A 17500-nucleotide genomic window follows, 5' to 3' on the forward strand; every position below is an offset into this window, starting at 1 on the left:
AAAAAAAAAAAAAAAAAAAAAAAAAAAAAAAAAAAACACCACCATACTCATTTTATCATATCAAATTTTACAATCAATAGATAAATTTACAATATTGAACAATATTACTATACTCCCATTTTTTTTTGGGGGGGGGGATGTAAACAAACAGTACCCTTCTCTGGGCACCTCTTCCAGATTCTGCCTTCTGGAAAATACTCATTTTATCATATCAAAATTTACAATCAATAAAAAAATTTACAATATCAATTAATATTACTCTATTTCAATTCTATTTATTTTGTGGGGGGGGGGGGGGCCACCTCTGCCATATCCTGCCTTCTGGAAAATACTCATTTAATTTTTTTTTTTTTTTTTTTTTTTTTTTTTAATACAAGGACGAAAGTGGGAACATTATTAACACAAGAACAACAGCCAGGATCCAATTTTAAATCTCCCATAAAAGTAACATAGTTATGGATATACTCATATCAAATACGTTAATTCTCTTCATAATCAAAGACTGGAGTAATAAGTTTATACTCTGCCTAATCATCACTTGTCACAAATGGGAAGATTGGTTTTAAAAGGCAGCTCATGAATGGCAGAGGCAAGTGACATCGACATAGCCCTAGCAAGCAGGTCAATGCCATGGAGACTGACCATATATATATATATATATATATATATATATATATATATATATATATAATATATATATATATATATATATATATATATATATATGATCAGCGCCCACGCCTCCTCTCCACCCAAGCTAGAACCAAGGAGGGCCAGGCAATGGCTTCTCTAAACCCCCCATCCTTAACTCACAAGGATGGTGAGGCTGCAGCGACCAAAGGAACTAATGCGTGCGGGACTCGAACCCCAGTCTGACGATTAACAGTCAGGGACGTTACCACATAGGCCTCCACAACCAATTGTCAAAATTTTGAATATAGAATAAGTCTTCAACAGCCGAAGGATAATAATATTCATAATGATCATCTATAAAATACCTTTATATTAACAGAACACCTTAAAATACAATATACAAATACCTAAAAACTGCATACCTTATTTTATGAGTCATTCATTTTTATCTTCTAAATAACAAAACAATTTACAAAAACGAATTTTGAACATTTCAATATCAATAAAACTAAACTTCTCGCCATCGGGAAGTTTTATTTTTTTTATTTTATATAGCTGTAATATGTTGTTTTCAATACAAACACGTCCACTTTTTCCAAGCTATGAAATTTTCTAAAAAACGGGACTTGAAAATATCAATGTTTTAGTGTAGCTCAAACCAAGGTCGAGAATCACTACTGGTTTAAAGTCCCGAAACTGTTTAAGTGTTTTTGAGTCCAATTTTCATTTTTTATTTTCTTCGAGAATCACTATTGGTTTAAAGTCTCGAAACTACTTAGGTATTTTTTAGCCCAATTTTCAATTTTTTATTTTTTCGAAAAGCACTATTGGTTTAAAGTCTCGAAACTGCTTCGGTATTTTTTAGCCCAATTTTCATTTTTTTATTTTCTTAGAGAATCACTATTGGTTTAAAGTCCCGAAACTGCTTCGGTATTTTTTGGCCCAATTTTCATTTTTTATTTTCTTAGAGAATCACTATTGGTTTAAAGTCCCGAAACTACTTGGGTGCCTCCCAGTACAATTTTTTGTATTTTCTTTCGGGAAACTAATATTAAATCGCGTCTCCTGTTGCTCCCTTTCATTAAAGATAATAGAAAAATCGGCCCAACAGAAACGCCGATAGTTACCGAAAACCAGATTAATTTGTTGTTGTTTCGGAGTGCCTAGGCACGGGCTCTTGCACACTTGCAGCCCGTAGATCCGGGCAAATTGATGATTCGTTGTGCCTCTCATGATTTCATGTGATTAGATGGGATTACAAAAAACAAGAAATTAAGTGAATTTTAAAAGGGATAATCAAAATTTTCGACGAGCGAAAATAAGTTTAGAATGGTTGAAATGAAGCAATTACAAAATTAGTTAGAGGTAAAATAGACAACTTTCTTTATTCAGAGGTCAAAAGATTGCATAATCAGGCGCTTCAAGAGGCAAATTTGAATGAAGTGAGTAAACAGGTGCTCTGACAAAGCATATATCTATATCATCCAGTTTACTATGGAATACAAATTACGGTATTTTGATTTTTTCAGCAAAAAAAAAAAAAAAAAAAAAAAAAAAAAAAAAAAAAAAAAAAAAAGACGAATGATCTAAAACTTAATATAGAACATTAAAAAATAATGACTTTAATCAATGTGTTAAATATAGGAAATCAAATTGCGATATTACTGAAAACTAAAAATAATCTCGCCGTTAATACAAAACAGAAGTCAAAGTCTTTATAAAGGAAATCTACAGTTTTAAGGGGACAATTCGACTCTGCCAAGACGTTATGTTAATACTGGTGGATAAACGAAAGACGGTAAATTTGGCCGTCAACCTGTTCCAATACCATAAAGATTATGTAATTATATTCTCCATTCATCATCTCCTACTTCACGTTTCGCAGTCCTCAGCCATGTAGGCCCGGGTCTTCCAACTCTTCTAGTGCCTTGTGGAGTCCAGCTGAACGTTTTGGTGAACATAATTTTAATTCGGAAATTCTCCTTAAAAATATACTGTTCTCAGCCGTATTTCAGCAAAATAAAGGCGACCGTAATTTTACACTACTTTGTTATTATCTTTTACGGGTTGGTGACCGAAATATCACTCCTTCACGTCAATATATCGGTTTTAAAAACGGTTGATATCTGGCAACATTTATTCCAGGAATTTTACATAATTTTTACCCTACTTTGCTATTATCTTTTACGGGTTGGTGGCCGAAATATAGCTCCGTTTTTAAAACGGTTGATATCTGGCAACATTTATTCCAGGATTTTCACCATTTTTACTGCAAATTTTTAACAGTGTACACCTGGGTCTTCCAACTCTTCTAGTGCCTTGATTTAAAAGCTCAAGATAAGGACGACTGGCGAAATCTAACTGAGGCCCTTTGCGTCAATAGACGTAGGAAGAGATGATGATGATGATGATGAATTATATTCTAACACCAACGTAGTTTTTGGTGACGTTACCATGAGCAAAAACAAAATTAAACGGAAATTTAATAAAATATTTTTATTTCCTTTCTGTATTCCTTATTCATCGTTTCCTGTTTTGCTGTTCTCTCTCTCTCTCTCTCTCTCTCTCTCTCTCTCTCTCACCAGCAAAATTAATTTTGAATCTTAGACGACGAAGTTTTACTCTCTCTCTCTCTCTCTCTCTCTCTCTCTGAGACCAGCAAAATTAATTTTGAATCTTAGACGACGAAGTTTTACTCTCTCTCTCTCTCTCTCTCTCTCTCTGAGACCAGCAAAATTAATATTGAATCTTAGACGACGACATTTTACTCTCTCTCTCTCTCTCTCTCTCTCTCTCTCTCTCTCTCTCTCTCTCAGAAAATATATTCTTATTTGTAATAAAGAAAACAAACAAAAATTAATAAAATTATGTAATATTATATAATTAAAGCTCTAGAAAATATAAGAAAATGTTTACACCTTTTCAAAAGCTTGACTTAGAATTAAAACGACAGAACTCAAAACAAAACACTATTTCAAGATTCATTATTTAAGAAAAAACAAGAAAATACATTACGCAAACATGTACATGAATCGAAATTATCACCCAGATACTGAATATCCCTTCACTTTGATGTGCTCCAACTCATCCTTGAGAGAGAGAGAGAGAGAGAAAGAGAGAGAGAGAGAGAGAGAGAGAGAGAGAGAGAGAATCTTCGTCGTTTATGATTCAAAATTAATTTTGCTGATCTCAGAGAGAGAGAGAGAGAGAGAGAGAGAGAGAATGTTCGTCGTCTATGATTCATCATTAATTTGGCTGGTCTCAGAGAGAGAGAGAGAGAGAGAGAGAGAGAGAGAGAGAATGTTCGTCGTCTATGATTCATCATTAATTTGGCTGGTCTCAGAGAGAGAGAGAGAGAGAGAGAGAGAGAGAGAGAATCTTCGTCGTTTATGATTCAAAATTAATTTTGCTGGTCTCAGAGAGAGAGAGAGAGAGAGAGAGAGAGAGAGAATCTTCGTCGTTTATGATTCAAAATTAATTTTGCTGGTCTCAGAGAGAGAGAGAGAGAGAGAGAGAGAGAGAGAGAGAATCTTCGTCGTTTATGATTCGAGATTAATTTTGCTGGACTGTCAAAACACCTAATGGAATAAAATTCTCTTGCTTTTTCTGAAATATCATAAATAAAAAAAAAATAATGAAACATTTTACATAACGCTTATAAGAATCTAAGTATCCTTGATATTTTCAAACACAATAATAATTAAATACAATTAAGATCCTGTATATGATAACACAACTAAAAAATTATTTTGGCAAGCAATACATGAGAATGAAAATAAGAATAATAGAGATCACATAACAATTCTTTTGAAATAACGAGTTGTCTTTTAACAATACGTCAAAGAACACTGAAAATATCTATTGAATATCTGGTAAGAAGCAAAATTTTACTAAAAACAACTTTATTGGAACTAAATATTGATAAGTAAATTAACAATGGACGTAAAAAGTCATCTATATTGTAAATACAATCAAATTACCATATCACAGAACACAGAGAGAGAGAGAGAGAGAGAGAGAGAGAGAGAGAGAGAGTATAAACTTTAACATATTGTGGTAATATATATCTGGACTCAAAGAGCTTTCACGACGATCACATAATATCTTTCTTAAGGAGTATTATAAATGTACAGTTCACAGAAAATATGATTATTTTTCTTTTTGTATTCACCATATATCAATCCACAATGCTGACTCCAGTCAGACATACGAGGCACAGCTTTTTGATAATCTGATTCGAGAATACTGTATAGTTTTGTATAATGACCACTTTGTATAACCTTAGCCAGGCGGAGAGAGAGAGAGAGAGAGAGAGAGAGAGAGAGAGAGATATTTTCATTTACTCCATCTCGAAAAGTATTTTTCAAGTTACAGCTTCGTCAGGTGATTCCTTCTGGCCTGAGAGAGAGAGAGAGAGAGAGAGAGAGAGAGAGAGAGATTTCAATTTATTCCATCTCGAAAAGTATTTTTCAAGTAACAGCTTCGTCTTGTGATTCCTTCTGGCCTTCGGGAGAGAGAGAGAGAGAGAGAGAGAGAGAGAGAGAGAGATATTTCAATTTATTCCATCTCGAAAAGTATTTTTCAAGTAACAGCTTCGTCTTGTGATTCCTCCTGGCCTTCGGAAGAGTGTTTTTCCAGTATGTGCAAAGAGAAGGCCATTGGCGTAGGGGTGGTGTAGTCACAGAGGCAGCACTGAAGGGTGTTGTGAGCCAACCGCAGGGCGTGGACTCTCAAATGCCGTCGCAGATCTGACCGCTGCCCGGCCCGGTATGGGCAGACGGGGCAAGCGTGCCTCTTCTCGCCCGTGTGGGTTCTCAAGTGGCGCAGCAGGTTGGACTTCGAGTCCGACCTGTACTTGCATTGGTAGCACCAGTAGAGCTTGTCCAGCTGGTGGGCAGTGGCAGCGTGGCGACTGAGCTCCGTGGCGGACGAGAATTGGCTGGGGCAGAGTGGGCATACCAGGTGGCAACTTCGCAATGTGGACACGGCTTTTTTCATGGCCTGTAACATAAAACGTCACCGTCAGACCGTTTTTTGGGGGGGGTATTTTTTTAGGGGGGGGGGTTCGTGCTTTGGAATATCCAACTTTCCCTGCCCAAACCCATCCCCTTCATAAAAAAACATATCAAACATGTGACTTTCTGCTCTCGTAGTTTATTCAAATTATCTTTTTTTTTTTTTTTTTAGAGCAATAAGCTACAGTACTGTTGACATGCTCACACTCATCCCCCCTCACAAAAAAAAAATATCAATCATGTCACTTTCTGCTCTCGTAGTTTAATGATCATTTTTCCCAGAGCAATAGGCTACTGTTGACATGCTCACCCCCAATCCCCCCAAAAAATATCAAACATGTCACTTTCTGCTCTCGTGGTTTCTTTAATCATCTCTATTTTCCAGAGCAATAAGCTACTGTTGACATGCATCAAGTTAATAATGAAAGGCTGATTAAGGTCATCATGATGGCTGGCAGGCAAAATTAAGTACAGAGGCTACATGCAGAGCATCTTTGGCATTCACTAATATTTCTTAACTTTTGTTCTGATTTTCACTCATTAATACTTTTACTCTTTTTTTTTTTTACCTTATTCTGAAGCCTCCTTTATTTTTGTCACATAAATTTTAGGCATTTTTGTAAAATCCTTCCATTCTATTGACAAACAATTAAGGTCTGAAGCTTTTGATAAATCGTTTGATAAATCTTATTTACGAACTATAATGAAGGTTTTTCAAATGACATCATATTTACAAGTACTCCATTTTCCAATCCAGGATTTAAAATACTAAATGTGAGCAATTCGAGAAACGAAAGTTTCCTGAGAGGTAGAGCATAAGAATGGGACAATTGAAAAGAGAGAGAGAGAGAGAGAGAGAGAGAGAGAGAGAGAGAGAGAGAGAGAGAGTGTGTTCCTCTGACCTAGCAATTCATTGTGGTTGTTGAGTCGTAACCGAAGTAGAAGAGGACGAGGCCGAAGAAACGGAAGGACTCGCCGTCTGCAGGGAGGACGCATCGAAGCCACCGTGATGCAGGAGCGTGTGGTCCCTCAGGGAGGAGGTGTACGCCGCCCTATAAGGGCACCGCGGACACGCGTACGGCTTCTCCCCGGTGTGGATGCGCATATGTTTGGTCAGGTCGGAGCGCTGCGTAGCGCGGTAAGAGCACTCGTTGCAAGGATACGGCTTCTCTCCCGTGTGGCTCCTGACGTGGAGTTGCAAGTTGCTCTGCCACTGGAACCCTTTGCCGCAGAACTCGCAGTGGAACTTCTTCAGGCCGCTGCTGCCGCTGGAGGAGGAGAAGCTGCCGCATGAGGACGGCCCACCAGCTGTGGCCGCCATAGCGGGGGACAACACCAATAGCTGTTTGGGCGGGAAATGGGAGCCTCCGGCAAGGTTGCGTCGCCACTGCAAACAAGAAGGGGGGCAGGTAAGGAGTTGGGGACCTCAACGGCACAACGTCATATCTCCAAAAATAAATAAATAAATAAATAAGTAAATAAATAAATTACTGAAAAATTCCAATAAATCAGTTTCATCGTCATCAGTAACATCACAGTAATTTCTTAAGCCTTTTTTTTTTATCAAATATGGATTTTATTCATAGACATCATGATACTGAACAAATATTGAATGTATCCTTCAATCCCGAATACTAAGTTTCGCAAAACCTATTGCTCTCTCTCTCTCTCTCTCTCTCTCTCTCTCTCTCTCTCTATATATATATATATATACATATAATATATATATATATATATATATACATACATGTGTGTGCGCGCGCGCGCGTGTATATACATATATAATACATATGTATATATGTATATATATATATATAAATATTACATCTTAAATAAATACATAAAAAAAAACCATTGACTCATAGTAGCAAACAGTATTTCCCTAATTATGTTACTTTTGACTCGCGACAGATAAATTTTGAACCACCTAAAGTCCGTCTAAGAAAGCCTATCACTCCATTTATAAACTTCATCAATGAACAGAATACCAAAGAGGAAAGAATAAATTAATAAATATATGTTATTAGTGATACGGGCGCAAAAGAGTTATATCAAATACAAAGAAAAAAATAATCTTTAAGTAACATCGTTATAACACTGCCAAAGTGGTAAATCTCATAGATCATAAAATGATTTCACTAAACCTTGAGATTAATGTTAGAAATTACCTCGGGAAATACCTGGGCAATTACCTCGGGAAATACCTGGGCAATTACCTCGGGAAATGCCTACTCAATAACCTCGGGAAATACCTCGGTATTTACGTCGAGAAATTCCTCGGCCATTACCTCGAGAAATACCTCGGCAATTAACTCGGGAAATGCCTCGGCAATTAACTCGGGAAATGCCTCGGCAATTAACTCGGGAAATGCCTCGGCGATTACCTCGGGAAATTCCTCGGTATTTACGTCGAGAAATTCATCGGCCATTACCTCGAGAAATACTTCGGCAATTACCTTGAGAAATACCTCGGCAATTACCTCGAGAAATGCCTCGGCAATTACCTCGGGAAATGCCTCGGCAATTAACTCGGGAAATGCCTCTGCAATTACCTCGAGAAATAACTAGGGAAATACCCCGGGTAGTAGTTCTGGTAGTTCTTCCTCCAAATCATTAATTGTATATTGCATTACCATTCTAAAATTCAACATTCTCTTCTAAGTATACATATGCAATCGCAACATTCGTTTAGCAAATAGTCGTACTTAGAAGTGATCGCCAGACTCGGGTTCGAGTCCCGCTCAAACTCGAACCCCAGTCTACCGATCACCAGGCATAGATGTAATCAAATGGGGACACTTGCCTCTTTAATAGTTATTATCAAATTGTGAAGGTTTATTACGAAAATGTGTTCCATAAAGTTGTTGGGTCTTTTGACTGGCCAAAAAGTACTTCAGTATATTGGCCCCCTTTCTGGTTACGGTTCATTTTCCCTTTCCTGACCTATTCCTTACACATTCTCCTCTTTCGTCTTACATCTGACAACACTAAGGTAATTGGAATATTTTTCTTCACACAAGGAGTTAACAGTTCAGTGGCTACTTTTTGTTAAGGGTAAAAGAGACTAGCTATATGGTAAGCAGCTTTTCTAGGAAAAGGACACACCAAACTCAAACCACTGTTCTCTATACTTGGGTATGGCCTTGGCCTCTGTACCATGATCTTCCACTTGGGTTAGAGTTCTCTTCCTAGAGGGTACACCCAGGCACACTAATCTGTTTCCTTATTCCCTTTCCTCGCTGTACTATTTTCCCTGCTGGAGCCCGTGAGTATATAACATCCCGTTTTTCTAACTAAGGGTTGTAGCTTAGCTAGCAATAATAATAATAATGAACGTCAACGTTGAGGTATCCCCATTAGAAAGGATCTCTCTCTCTCTCTCTCTCTCTCTCTCTCTCTCTCTCTCTCTCTCTTTAGAGAGAGAAGATGCAAAATACACCGGAAGATGCATCAGCAATTCTTTGGTGGATATACGAGGTGCCTCACACTGAGGGACCTGGGGGAACCCAAACATAGAATAAGGCAATATGGCAATAAGGTACGGTTATATATATATATATATATATATATATGAGTGTACATCATAGCCACGAGATGAAAATTGAAAAGACTTGATCAGAGTTAGGACTTTGATTTTATTTGCGATATTAACGGATGTAACCAATAAATAATAACTACGCCCAGCTATCAGGGCAAAACAACCTCGGACTGAGACTCTCAGTCTGAGAGATGATGATGATGATGATGATGATGATCATTATTATTATTATTATTATTATTATTATTATTATTATTATTATTATAACTTTCTAAGCTAAAACCGTAGTTGGAAAAGCAGCTTGTTTAAGCCCAAGGGCTCCTGCAAGAAAAAATAGCCCAGTGAGGAAAGGAAATGACTAAATTGAAAGAGAAGTAACGAAAAATCAAAATTAAATATTTTAAGAACTGTAACAACATTAAATTAGATCCTTCATATATAAACTATACAAACTTCAAACTACAAAGAGGAAGAGAAACAAGATAGAATAATGTGCCCAGGTGTACCCTCAAGCAAGAGAACGCTACCCCCAAGACATGGTACAGAGGCTATGGAATCTTGTTACCGGTGATACACAAATATCGGAAAAATGCGTTCACACAAAAATTGTTTCTTTTTTTATAGTTTACATAGGAGATATTTATCTTAATGTTACTCTTCATAATATATCTTGTTTCCTTTTTTCCTTTCCTCACTGCGCAATTCTCCCTGTTGGAGCCCCTGGGCTTATAGCATCCTCCTTTTCCAATTATGGTTGTAGCTTAGTAAGTAAGTAATAATAATAATAATAATAATAATAATAATAATAATAATGTGATAAAACGCAAGGGAATGTGTAATAATGATGCAACTGGTCGTTAGTTTTGCGCAAAGGCGACAGCGAAGAAAATGGTGTCTAAGAAGCCCTTTCCGAGCGAAGAAAGGAAAGGCATAAAGTCCTTCAGTGAAGGATAATATCCTAGAGGGAGTGGCCGGGGCCGTGAATGATAGGATAGGCACTCCCCTAGCTTGTCCACCAGTTACTGGACCAAGTGGAGACAAAAATGCGCGCAATGCTGTATTAAGTGTGCTGAGTGGTAATAGCAATTTTTAGAATTGGTATTGATAATGACAGTATCCAAGTCTTGGTCATTCTGAAGATGAAAAACTAATGAAAACACCATCAGTTGTGGCAATGATTTCTTTATAAGTTGAAAAACACATAAAAACACCATCAGAGGTGGCCAGAAATTAGTCTACAAATTGAAAAACAAATGAAAACACCATCAATTGTGGCAAGAAATTCATCTAAAGATGAAAAACAAGTGAAAACACCAACAGTTGTGGCAATAAATTCACCAAAAAATAAGAAAAAAAAATCGATCAACCGTTTTGTTTCAAATAACCGTTGGAGATGAGTATGTTGTACGAGGCGCCAGTTAGGTGATAACTGAAAGGCTAGGTAAATGCAACTAAACTTTATTAAACAATCCTAGAGTTTATATGTAGAGACTTAAGAGGAAGAACGTCACAAAAAATCAATGTACAAGCGTGTATGAAACACGTGCGGTACAACGTTTATCTTTAGAGTACACACCTTATTTCGTTTTGCACGAATGCCATTCTTGTATTGTACAGAACATAGCTGGATTCGTAGTGTATAGTTTAATAAGGTCGTTGTGATAGGAAAAATGTACTGAAGCTCTGGTCATTTAGAACAATGATTCCTCAACGTTCTTCATCTCATTAAAAAGTAAAGGCAGACTAATTCGCCCATCGGATGACAAGGTTGGTGTATAACTTGTGAAAAAACTTTTCAAGAGTATCATCAAGACATACATTACGATTAAAAGAATCACATGATATTATTCCTTTTGAATTAAGGATTACTGTAATACAATTTTGCATGATTACACGTATGAAACTGAACCACTGCAGAATCATTTAGTTTTGCTTATCTAGGTCTCATCAGAAAATTACCCCAAAATATTTTTATACTGCTAAAAAAATTCTTTATAAGACTGCTAGATAAAAACAATCGTCAGACTTTCGAGTCCCGCTCAAACTCGTTAATTCCTTTGGTTGCTGCAACCTCACCATCCTTGTGAGCTAAGGGTGATCTGTTTGAGGGAGCCTATAGGTCTATCTGTTGAGTCATCAGCAGCCATTGCCGGGCCCTCCTTGGTCCTAGCTTGGGTGGAGAGAGGGCTTGGGCCCTAATCATATGTAGGCTATATATGGTCAGTCTCTAGGACATTGTTCTCCTTGAGAGGGCACTGGAATCCGCTTAGCACCGTTAAGAATCCGTAATTTTAATCAAAAATTCTCCGTAAAAAAAGTTCTCATCCGCATTTCAGTAAAATACAGGCGATCGTAATTTTTACCCTACATTGATATTATCTTTCACGGGTTGGTGACCGTAATGCCTGTCAACATTTATTCCAGGATTTTTACCCTTTTCAATGCAAATTTTTCAGTGTATGGGTTTCAAATTCAAATAACAATATAATTTTAAGTTCAATTATTCACTGCACTATTTGAACTTAGTTCATGATGGATTAACATAGAAAAATTCAGTTTATATTTTCACCGTTTGCTCAATTAAAATTCAATACCAAAATAACGTTTAGAGACGGAGAAGTTGATGAATATTTTTGCAGTATTTACAGATAAATATGATCAATTTCTATTTTCTTAATTTATCAGTAAATATTCCAAAAGTTTTCATCAACTCCGTCTATAAACTTTATTTTGATATTGAATTTCAATTAATTGATTGACAGAAAACTTTAAACCGATCAATAAAATTCAATAACAAAATAAGGTTTACAGAGGGAAAAGTTCATGAAAACTTTTTGGAATATTTAGGTATTATGAAAATATCAGAAATTGACCATTCATAAAACTCACATACTAACTAATTGTTTTATACCCATGAGTGGAATTTAAAGTTCGCATCACTTTATAGATTTTGAATCATTAAAAATGGAAAAATGCTTAAGTTCACAACATTAAGTCTTCTAGGTTGCGTTTTTTTATGTTGTAATTTAAAAAAAAAAAAAAAAAATATATATATATATATATATATATATACATATATATATATATATATATATATATATATATTATATATATATATATATATATATTCTTCATAGTTCAGGAGCAAATTCACCTGTTTAAAAAGAGACTGACTTTGCTCCAGCTTAACAAGTGGGAAAAATATTGTTATAACTAGAGGGGTACTCAGTAGAGCGCAAACCTCCGCCGCGGCAGGTTATTTCTCGACCTTGACCTTGACCTTAACATGTATTAATTAGCATGGATTTTCATACACTCAAATATGAACCAAGTTTGAAGTATTCAATGTACTGGACATTTTCCTTGACCGTGACCCTCACATTTGACCTTGAGCTTCCAAAATTTAATCATTTCCAGCTTTTTACAGAAGTTACTCCCTGCAAGTTTCATGACTCTACGATTAAAATTGTGGCCAGGAAAATGTTCACTCACAAACAGGGATTAAACATAACCTCCTTCCAACTTCGTTGACGGAGGTAATAAGAGACTATAGAAAATAAACGTAGATAAAACTTGAAAGATCTGATACGGAAATTGTCCTAATATATAGTTTTTATATAATGGTCAGCAAAAATCAACTAAAAGTAATGTATATGCATAGTAAAACTAACGTAGACATAATCTTGAATCAACTGTTGAGAGAGAGAGAGAGAGAGAGAGAGAGAGAGAGAGAGAGAGAGAGAGGAGAGAGAGAGAGAGAGAGAGAGAGAGAGATTAAAGTAGGCACTATCTTGGAAAAAATTGGTCACAATTATAAATATCTTTGACGTAACTAGTAAACAGAGAGAGAGAGAGAGAGAGAGAGAGAGAGAGAGAGAGAGAGAGGAGAGAGAGAGAGAGAGAGAGAATTAATGTAGACATTATCTTGAAAAAATTTGTCATAATAATAAATACTTTTGACGTAACTAGAGAACAGAGAGAGAGAGAGAGAGAGAGAGAGAGAGAGAGAGAGAGAGAGAGAGAGAGAGAGAGAGAGAGAGAGAGAGAGAGAATTAATGCAGACATTATCTTGAAAAATTGGTGATAATAATAAATATTTTTGACGTAACTAGTGGAGAGAGAGAGAGAGAGAGAGAGAGAGAGAGAGAGAGAGAGAGAGAGAGAGAGAGAGAGAGAGAGAGAGAGAGAATTAATGCAGACATCTTGAAAAAATGGTCATAATCATAAATACTTTTTATGTAACTAGTGAAGAGAGAGAGAGAGAGAGAGAGAGAGAGAGAGAGAGAGAGAGAGAGAGAGAGAGAGAGAGAGAGAGAGAGAGAGAGAGAATAAAGCAGGCACTATCTTGGAAAAAATTGGTCATAATCATAAATATTTTTGACGTAACTAGTGGAGAGAGAGAGAGAGAGAGAGAGAGAGAGAGAGAGAGAGAGAGAGAGAGAGAGAGAGAGAGAGGAGAGAGAGAGAGAGAGAGAGTCTTGAAAAATTTGTCATAATGATAAATACTTTTGACGTAACTAGTGAACAGCCACAATGGTGTCTTGAATAGAGTTCCACATAATATTACAGACATTGAACTAGTTTAAACTTGCGTTTTTTAACTTGATATATTTAACACATTTTTTATTTGTCACCATATAGAATGAGTCTAATAAAAACTTAAGAAAATATTTTGTTTACTTCTTTATTCAAAAATAAAACTATTGTCAACATGGAATATTAAAACCCAATTCCGAATTTTCAAAATCTTTTAAATGAAGATTATTATTATTATTATTATTATTATTATTATTACTAGATTAGTTACAACCCTAGTTGGATAAGCAAGATGCAATAAGCCCAGGAGCTCCAACAGGGAAAAATAGCCCAGTGAGGAAAGGAAATAAGGAAGTAAATAAACGATACAAGAAGTAATGAACATTTAGAATAAAATTTTCAAAAACATTAACAACATTAAAAGATATATCATATATAAACTATAAAAAGACTTGTCAGCCTGTTCAACATAGAAACATTGGCTGCAATTTTGAACTTTTGAAATTCTACCGATTGAACGACCAGATTACGATCATTCCATAACTTGGATTTTCTAATAAAAGGATCAAATGAAAGAGACCACTCACTCGTTTCTATTTTAATAACTTTTGAAAGTTCTGCAAACAATAGGAAACAAACAATGGGGTTACGGAACTTACAACACGTTTGACATAATAAAACATTAAAAAAATATCCTTATACAGTTTTGCGGAGTCAAGAGTAACCAGTTACGATAGTGGTAAAGGACGTGGGATAGTAAATTTGGTATCGGAAATGCATCTACCCAAGGGGTTTAGTTAGTGTATCGGCCACCAGGTGTCCACGTTGCTATTTCAAGTCACTGTTTTAAAACATATCTATCTTCTTTTAAGGTATGTATAACGATAAGATAATAGTAATAATGAGGCAGACAATGGTAAAATAATGTTTAAACTATTAAAATACATTAAAAAAATTTTAATTTCGAAAATTTTAAAATGGATTTACCAATAGACACTGCAATGAAGAACTTTTGAAATATTACAATTTTTTTCAAAATACATTGTCAAAAACCTCCCTTTCGCCTTTAAATGAATAAGGAATAATAATCATAATAAATTAAAAGACACAATAAATTTCTACGACTCTTAATACACACGCTAAAAACTAGAGAAGTACACAAGCGATGATAAGGAAGACTGTGGCATGCAGAAGGAGAATGGGGCAAAACCTTGATAAATAGGAAAATAAATACAATAATTATTCATTCAAGATTAATCCGCTGAGCGCTGCCTTTCGCGATGGTTAGTTGAGGATACGCCATGATTTGCACTAGAGGGCGCCGTGGAAGAGGAGGAAGATGCTGAGGATGTGGTGGAGGAGGAAGAAGAGGAGGAGGAGATGGAGGCGGTAGTAGCAGTGGGAGCTGAAGGAGGGGCTTCCGCCGACAGCAGGAGTCGCGCTGCGGCGTCGTTCATCGCTGCAGTGGAACTCATGGAGAGGGCCTGCTGACGGAGGCCTAAGACCAGGGAGGAGGTCTGACTCAGGAAAGGAGGAGAGGCGTCTCCTCCTCCTCCGCTGTGACCTGCCGAATGCAAATGAGCTGCCGATGATAGGAGGGGGAGCTGGCCCAACGTAGGTGACGCGGTCGAGGATGAGCTCCCGGAGACGGCCGCCGCAGCAGCGGCTGCGGCCACAGCTGCGGCAGCCATCATCTGACTCTGATCGTGTCGCCGCAGGTGGAGCCTGAGGTGCGTCCTTTGAGAGGCCCTGTAGGGGCAGTGGGGACAGGCATAGGGCTTCTCTCCCGTGTGCGTCCGCACGTGTTGGACCAGAACGTCAGAGCGGACGAAGCATTTGCCGCAGAAGACGCACATTTTGCTTCCTCGGCCGCGACGCCCATATGCGCCCACCACCAGGCCGCTTAAGCCGCCTCCCACAGCCCCCACCAACTGCGAAAACAAAGATAAAAACACAACGTCACTGTCTATCTTTCCCCTCAACATGGTCATGGGCAAACATGGGTTCCTCTTTAAGACACTAAAAACCTCACATTTAAAAGGGACAAAAACTCAAGAAGAAGAAGAAATGGGGGAAAATGAAGGTCTCAGGTTGAGATGGTTTTCGATATGTATACAAAAAAAAATCCTCCTTCAGGTTTGGTAGATGCTTATAAATGACATACACAGGAGACTTCTATAAATGCCCAGTATTCTATTCAGTCAGAAGCAAATAATGGAAGCATGATATCGCGAGTATAATATATCACAAAGTTAATGAAACTCGCAAAAAAAAAAGGTGATACACAATTCACAATTGCCTTGTACAACTCGTACATATATTTGTTTAGATACAACCAACCTGTTTTATTAACAATAAAGAGGTAACATAATACACAATATAATGTTTATTTCGTTTAATTGAGAATCCAACTTAGTAAATAAATCTTTTCCCCTTGAGCGAGATAACTCCGAAATGTAATAATAAAAATCGAACGATATCCTGCACACATAGGGTGAAACCGCAAGACTCACGACTTGGCCCCAGGCAAAAAAAAAAAGTATATAGAAATCCTTTTATATTAAAATAACAGTTAGTACAACACAGAAAATGCATATATACCAAATACACACACATACAATTAGTTGGACAAGCAACGTATGATTACATTTCGTTTCTTCCATGGATTAATGTATGTGTATGTATGTATGTATGTGTGTGTGTATATATATATATATATATATATATATATATATATATATATATATATACACATATAATGTAGCTTAGCTATTAATAAAAATAATATATGTATATATATATATATATATATATATATATATATATATATATATATATATATATATATATATGTGTGTGTGTGTGTGTGTGTGTGTTGAGCATAAATTAAAATTCTGTAAGTCCATGTAACTCTACTACAGTAGTTTTTACAACCACAAACCCCTCGCCACTCTCGAAGGCAATAGAGAGCACATACAAAATTATAAATTCATTTTCTGAGTAGAAAAATAAAACAAAAAGACGGGGAAAATAATATGGCAAATGCCCCAGCCACCTGACTTAACCAAAGAGCCTTTCTTAAATTCTATTCTGTAATTAATTCCCTATGTAATTCATGGAATGGATGCGCCAAATCAGCGAACGTAGAAGACAGAGTTTTGATAAAGTAATAAAATAACTATTAATAAAAAAAAAATATCTTAAAAGGTTTAAAGACCGCAGTGGCAAGGGACAGTGACATTGCCCTAGCAAGCAGGACAATGAACAAGAGACTGACCATGTTACATATGATCAGCGTCCTAGCCCCCTCTCCACACAAGCTAGGACCAAGGAGGGCCAGGCAATGGCTGCTGATGACTCAACAGACAGACCTATAGGCTCCCCCAAAACCCCGCTATCCTCAGCTCACAAGAATGGTGAGGTTGCGACAACCAAAGAAACTAACGAGTTTGAGCGGGACTCGAACCCCAGTCTGGCGTTCACCAGTCAGGGACGTTACCACATCGGCCGCCAAAACCCAAAACTTAACTTAAGCTTTCTTACACTAGACCAGTTACACCTATCTCTATGTCAATTTCTTTTAGCGATGCAGATTTGCACCGACTCGCAGCGGTGCCCTTTTAGCTCGGAAAAGTTTCCTGATCGCTGATTGGTTGGACGAGATCATTCTAACCAATCAGCGATCAGGAAACTTTTCCGAGCTAAAAGGGCACCGCTGCGAGTCGGTGCAAATCTGCCTCGATAAAAGAAATGGACTATAGTTGTACCTCTTTCTCCT

General features: G+C 36.9%; 1 protein-coding gene across 7 annotated transcripts in view; it reads right to left on the reverse strand.

Moving 5' to 3' along the window:
• The window catches only part of LOC137651205 (longitudinals lacking protein, isoforms H/M/V-like), a 167665-nt gene that overhangs the window by 34322 nt on the left and 115843 nt on the right, over window positions 1–17500 (reverse strand). Inside the window, exons 5-6 of one of the 7 annotated variants that reach the window (XM_068384372.1) lie at window positions 6551–7035; window positions 5513–5634 (exon numbers count right to left, since the gene is read on the reverse strand). The exons of 4 other annotated variants lie outside the window; for them this stretch is intronic. In XM_068384372.1, coding sequence (XP_068240473.1) covers window positions 6559–7035 — 477 coding nt within the window. In that variant the 3' untranslated portion in view covers window positions 5513–5634; window positions 6551–6558. Of the gene's footprint in view, window positions 1–5199; window positions 5635–6550; window positions 7036–14305; window positions 15654–17500 lie in introns of those variants that run through there. 2 more of the 7 variants (XM_068384374.1, XM_068384363.1) reach the window with 2 other exon arrangements.

The sequence above is a fragment of the Palaemon carinicauda genome, chromosome 12 (genome assembly GCF_036898095.1).
Source record: "Palaemon carinicauda isolate YSFRI2023 chromosome 12, ASM3689809v2, whole genome shotgun sequence".
NCBI classification, from domain to species: Eukaryota; Metazoa; Arthropoda; class Malacostraca; order Decapoda; family Palaemonidae; genus Palaemon; species Palaemon carinicauda.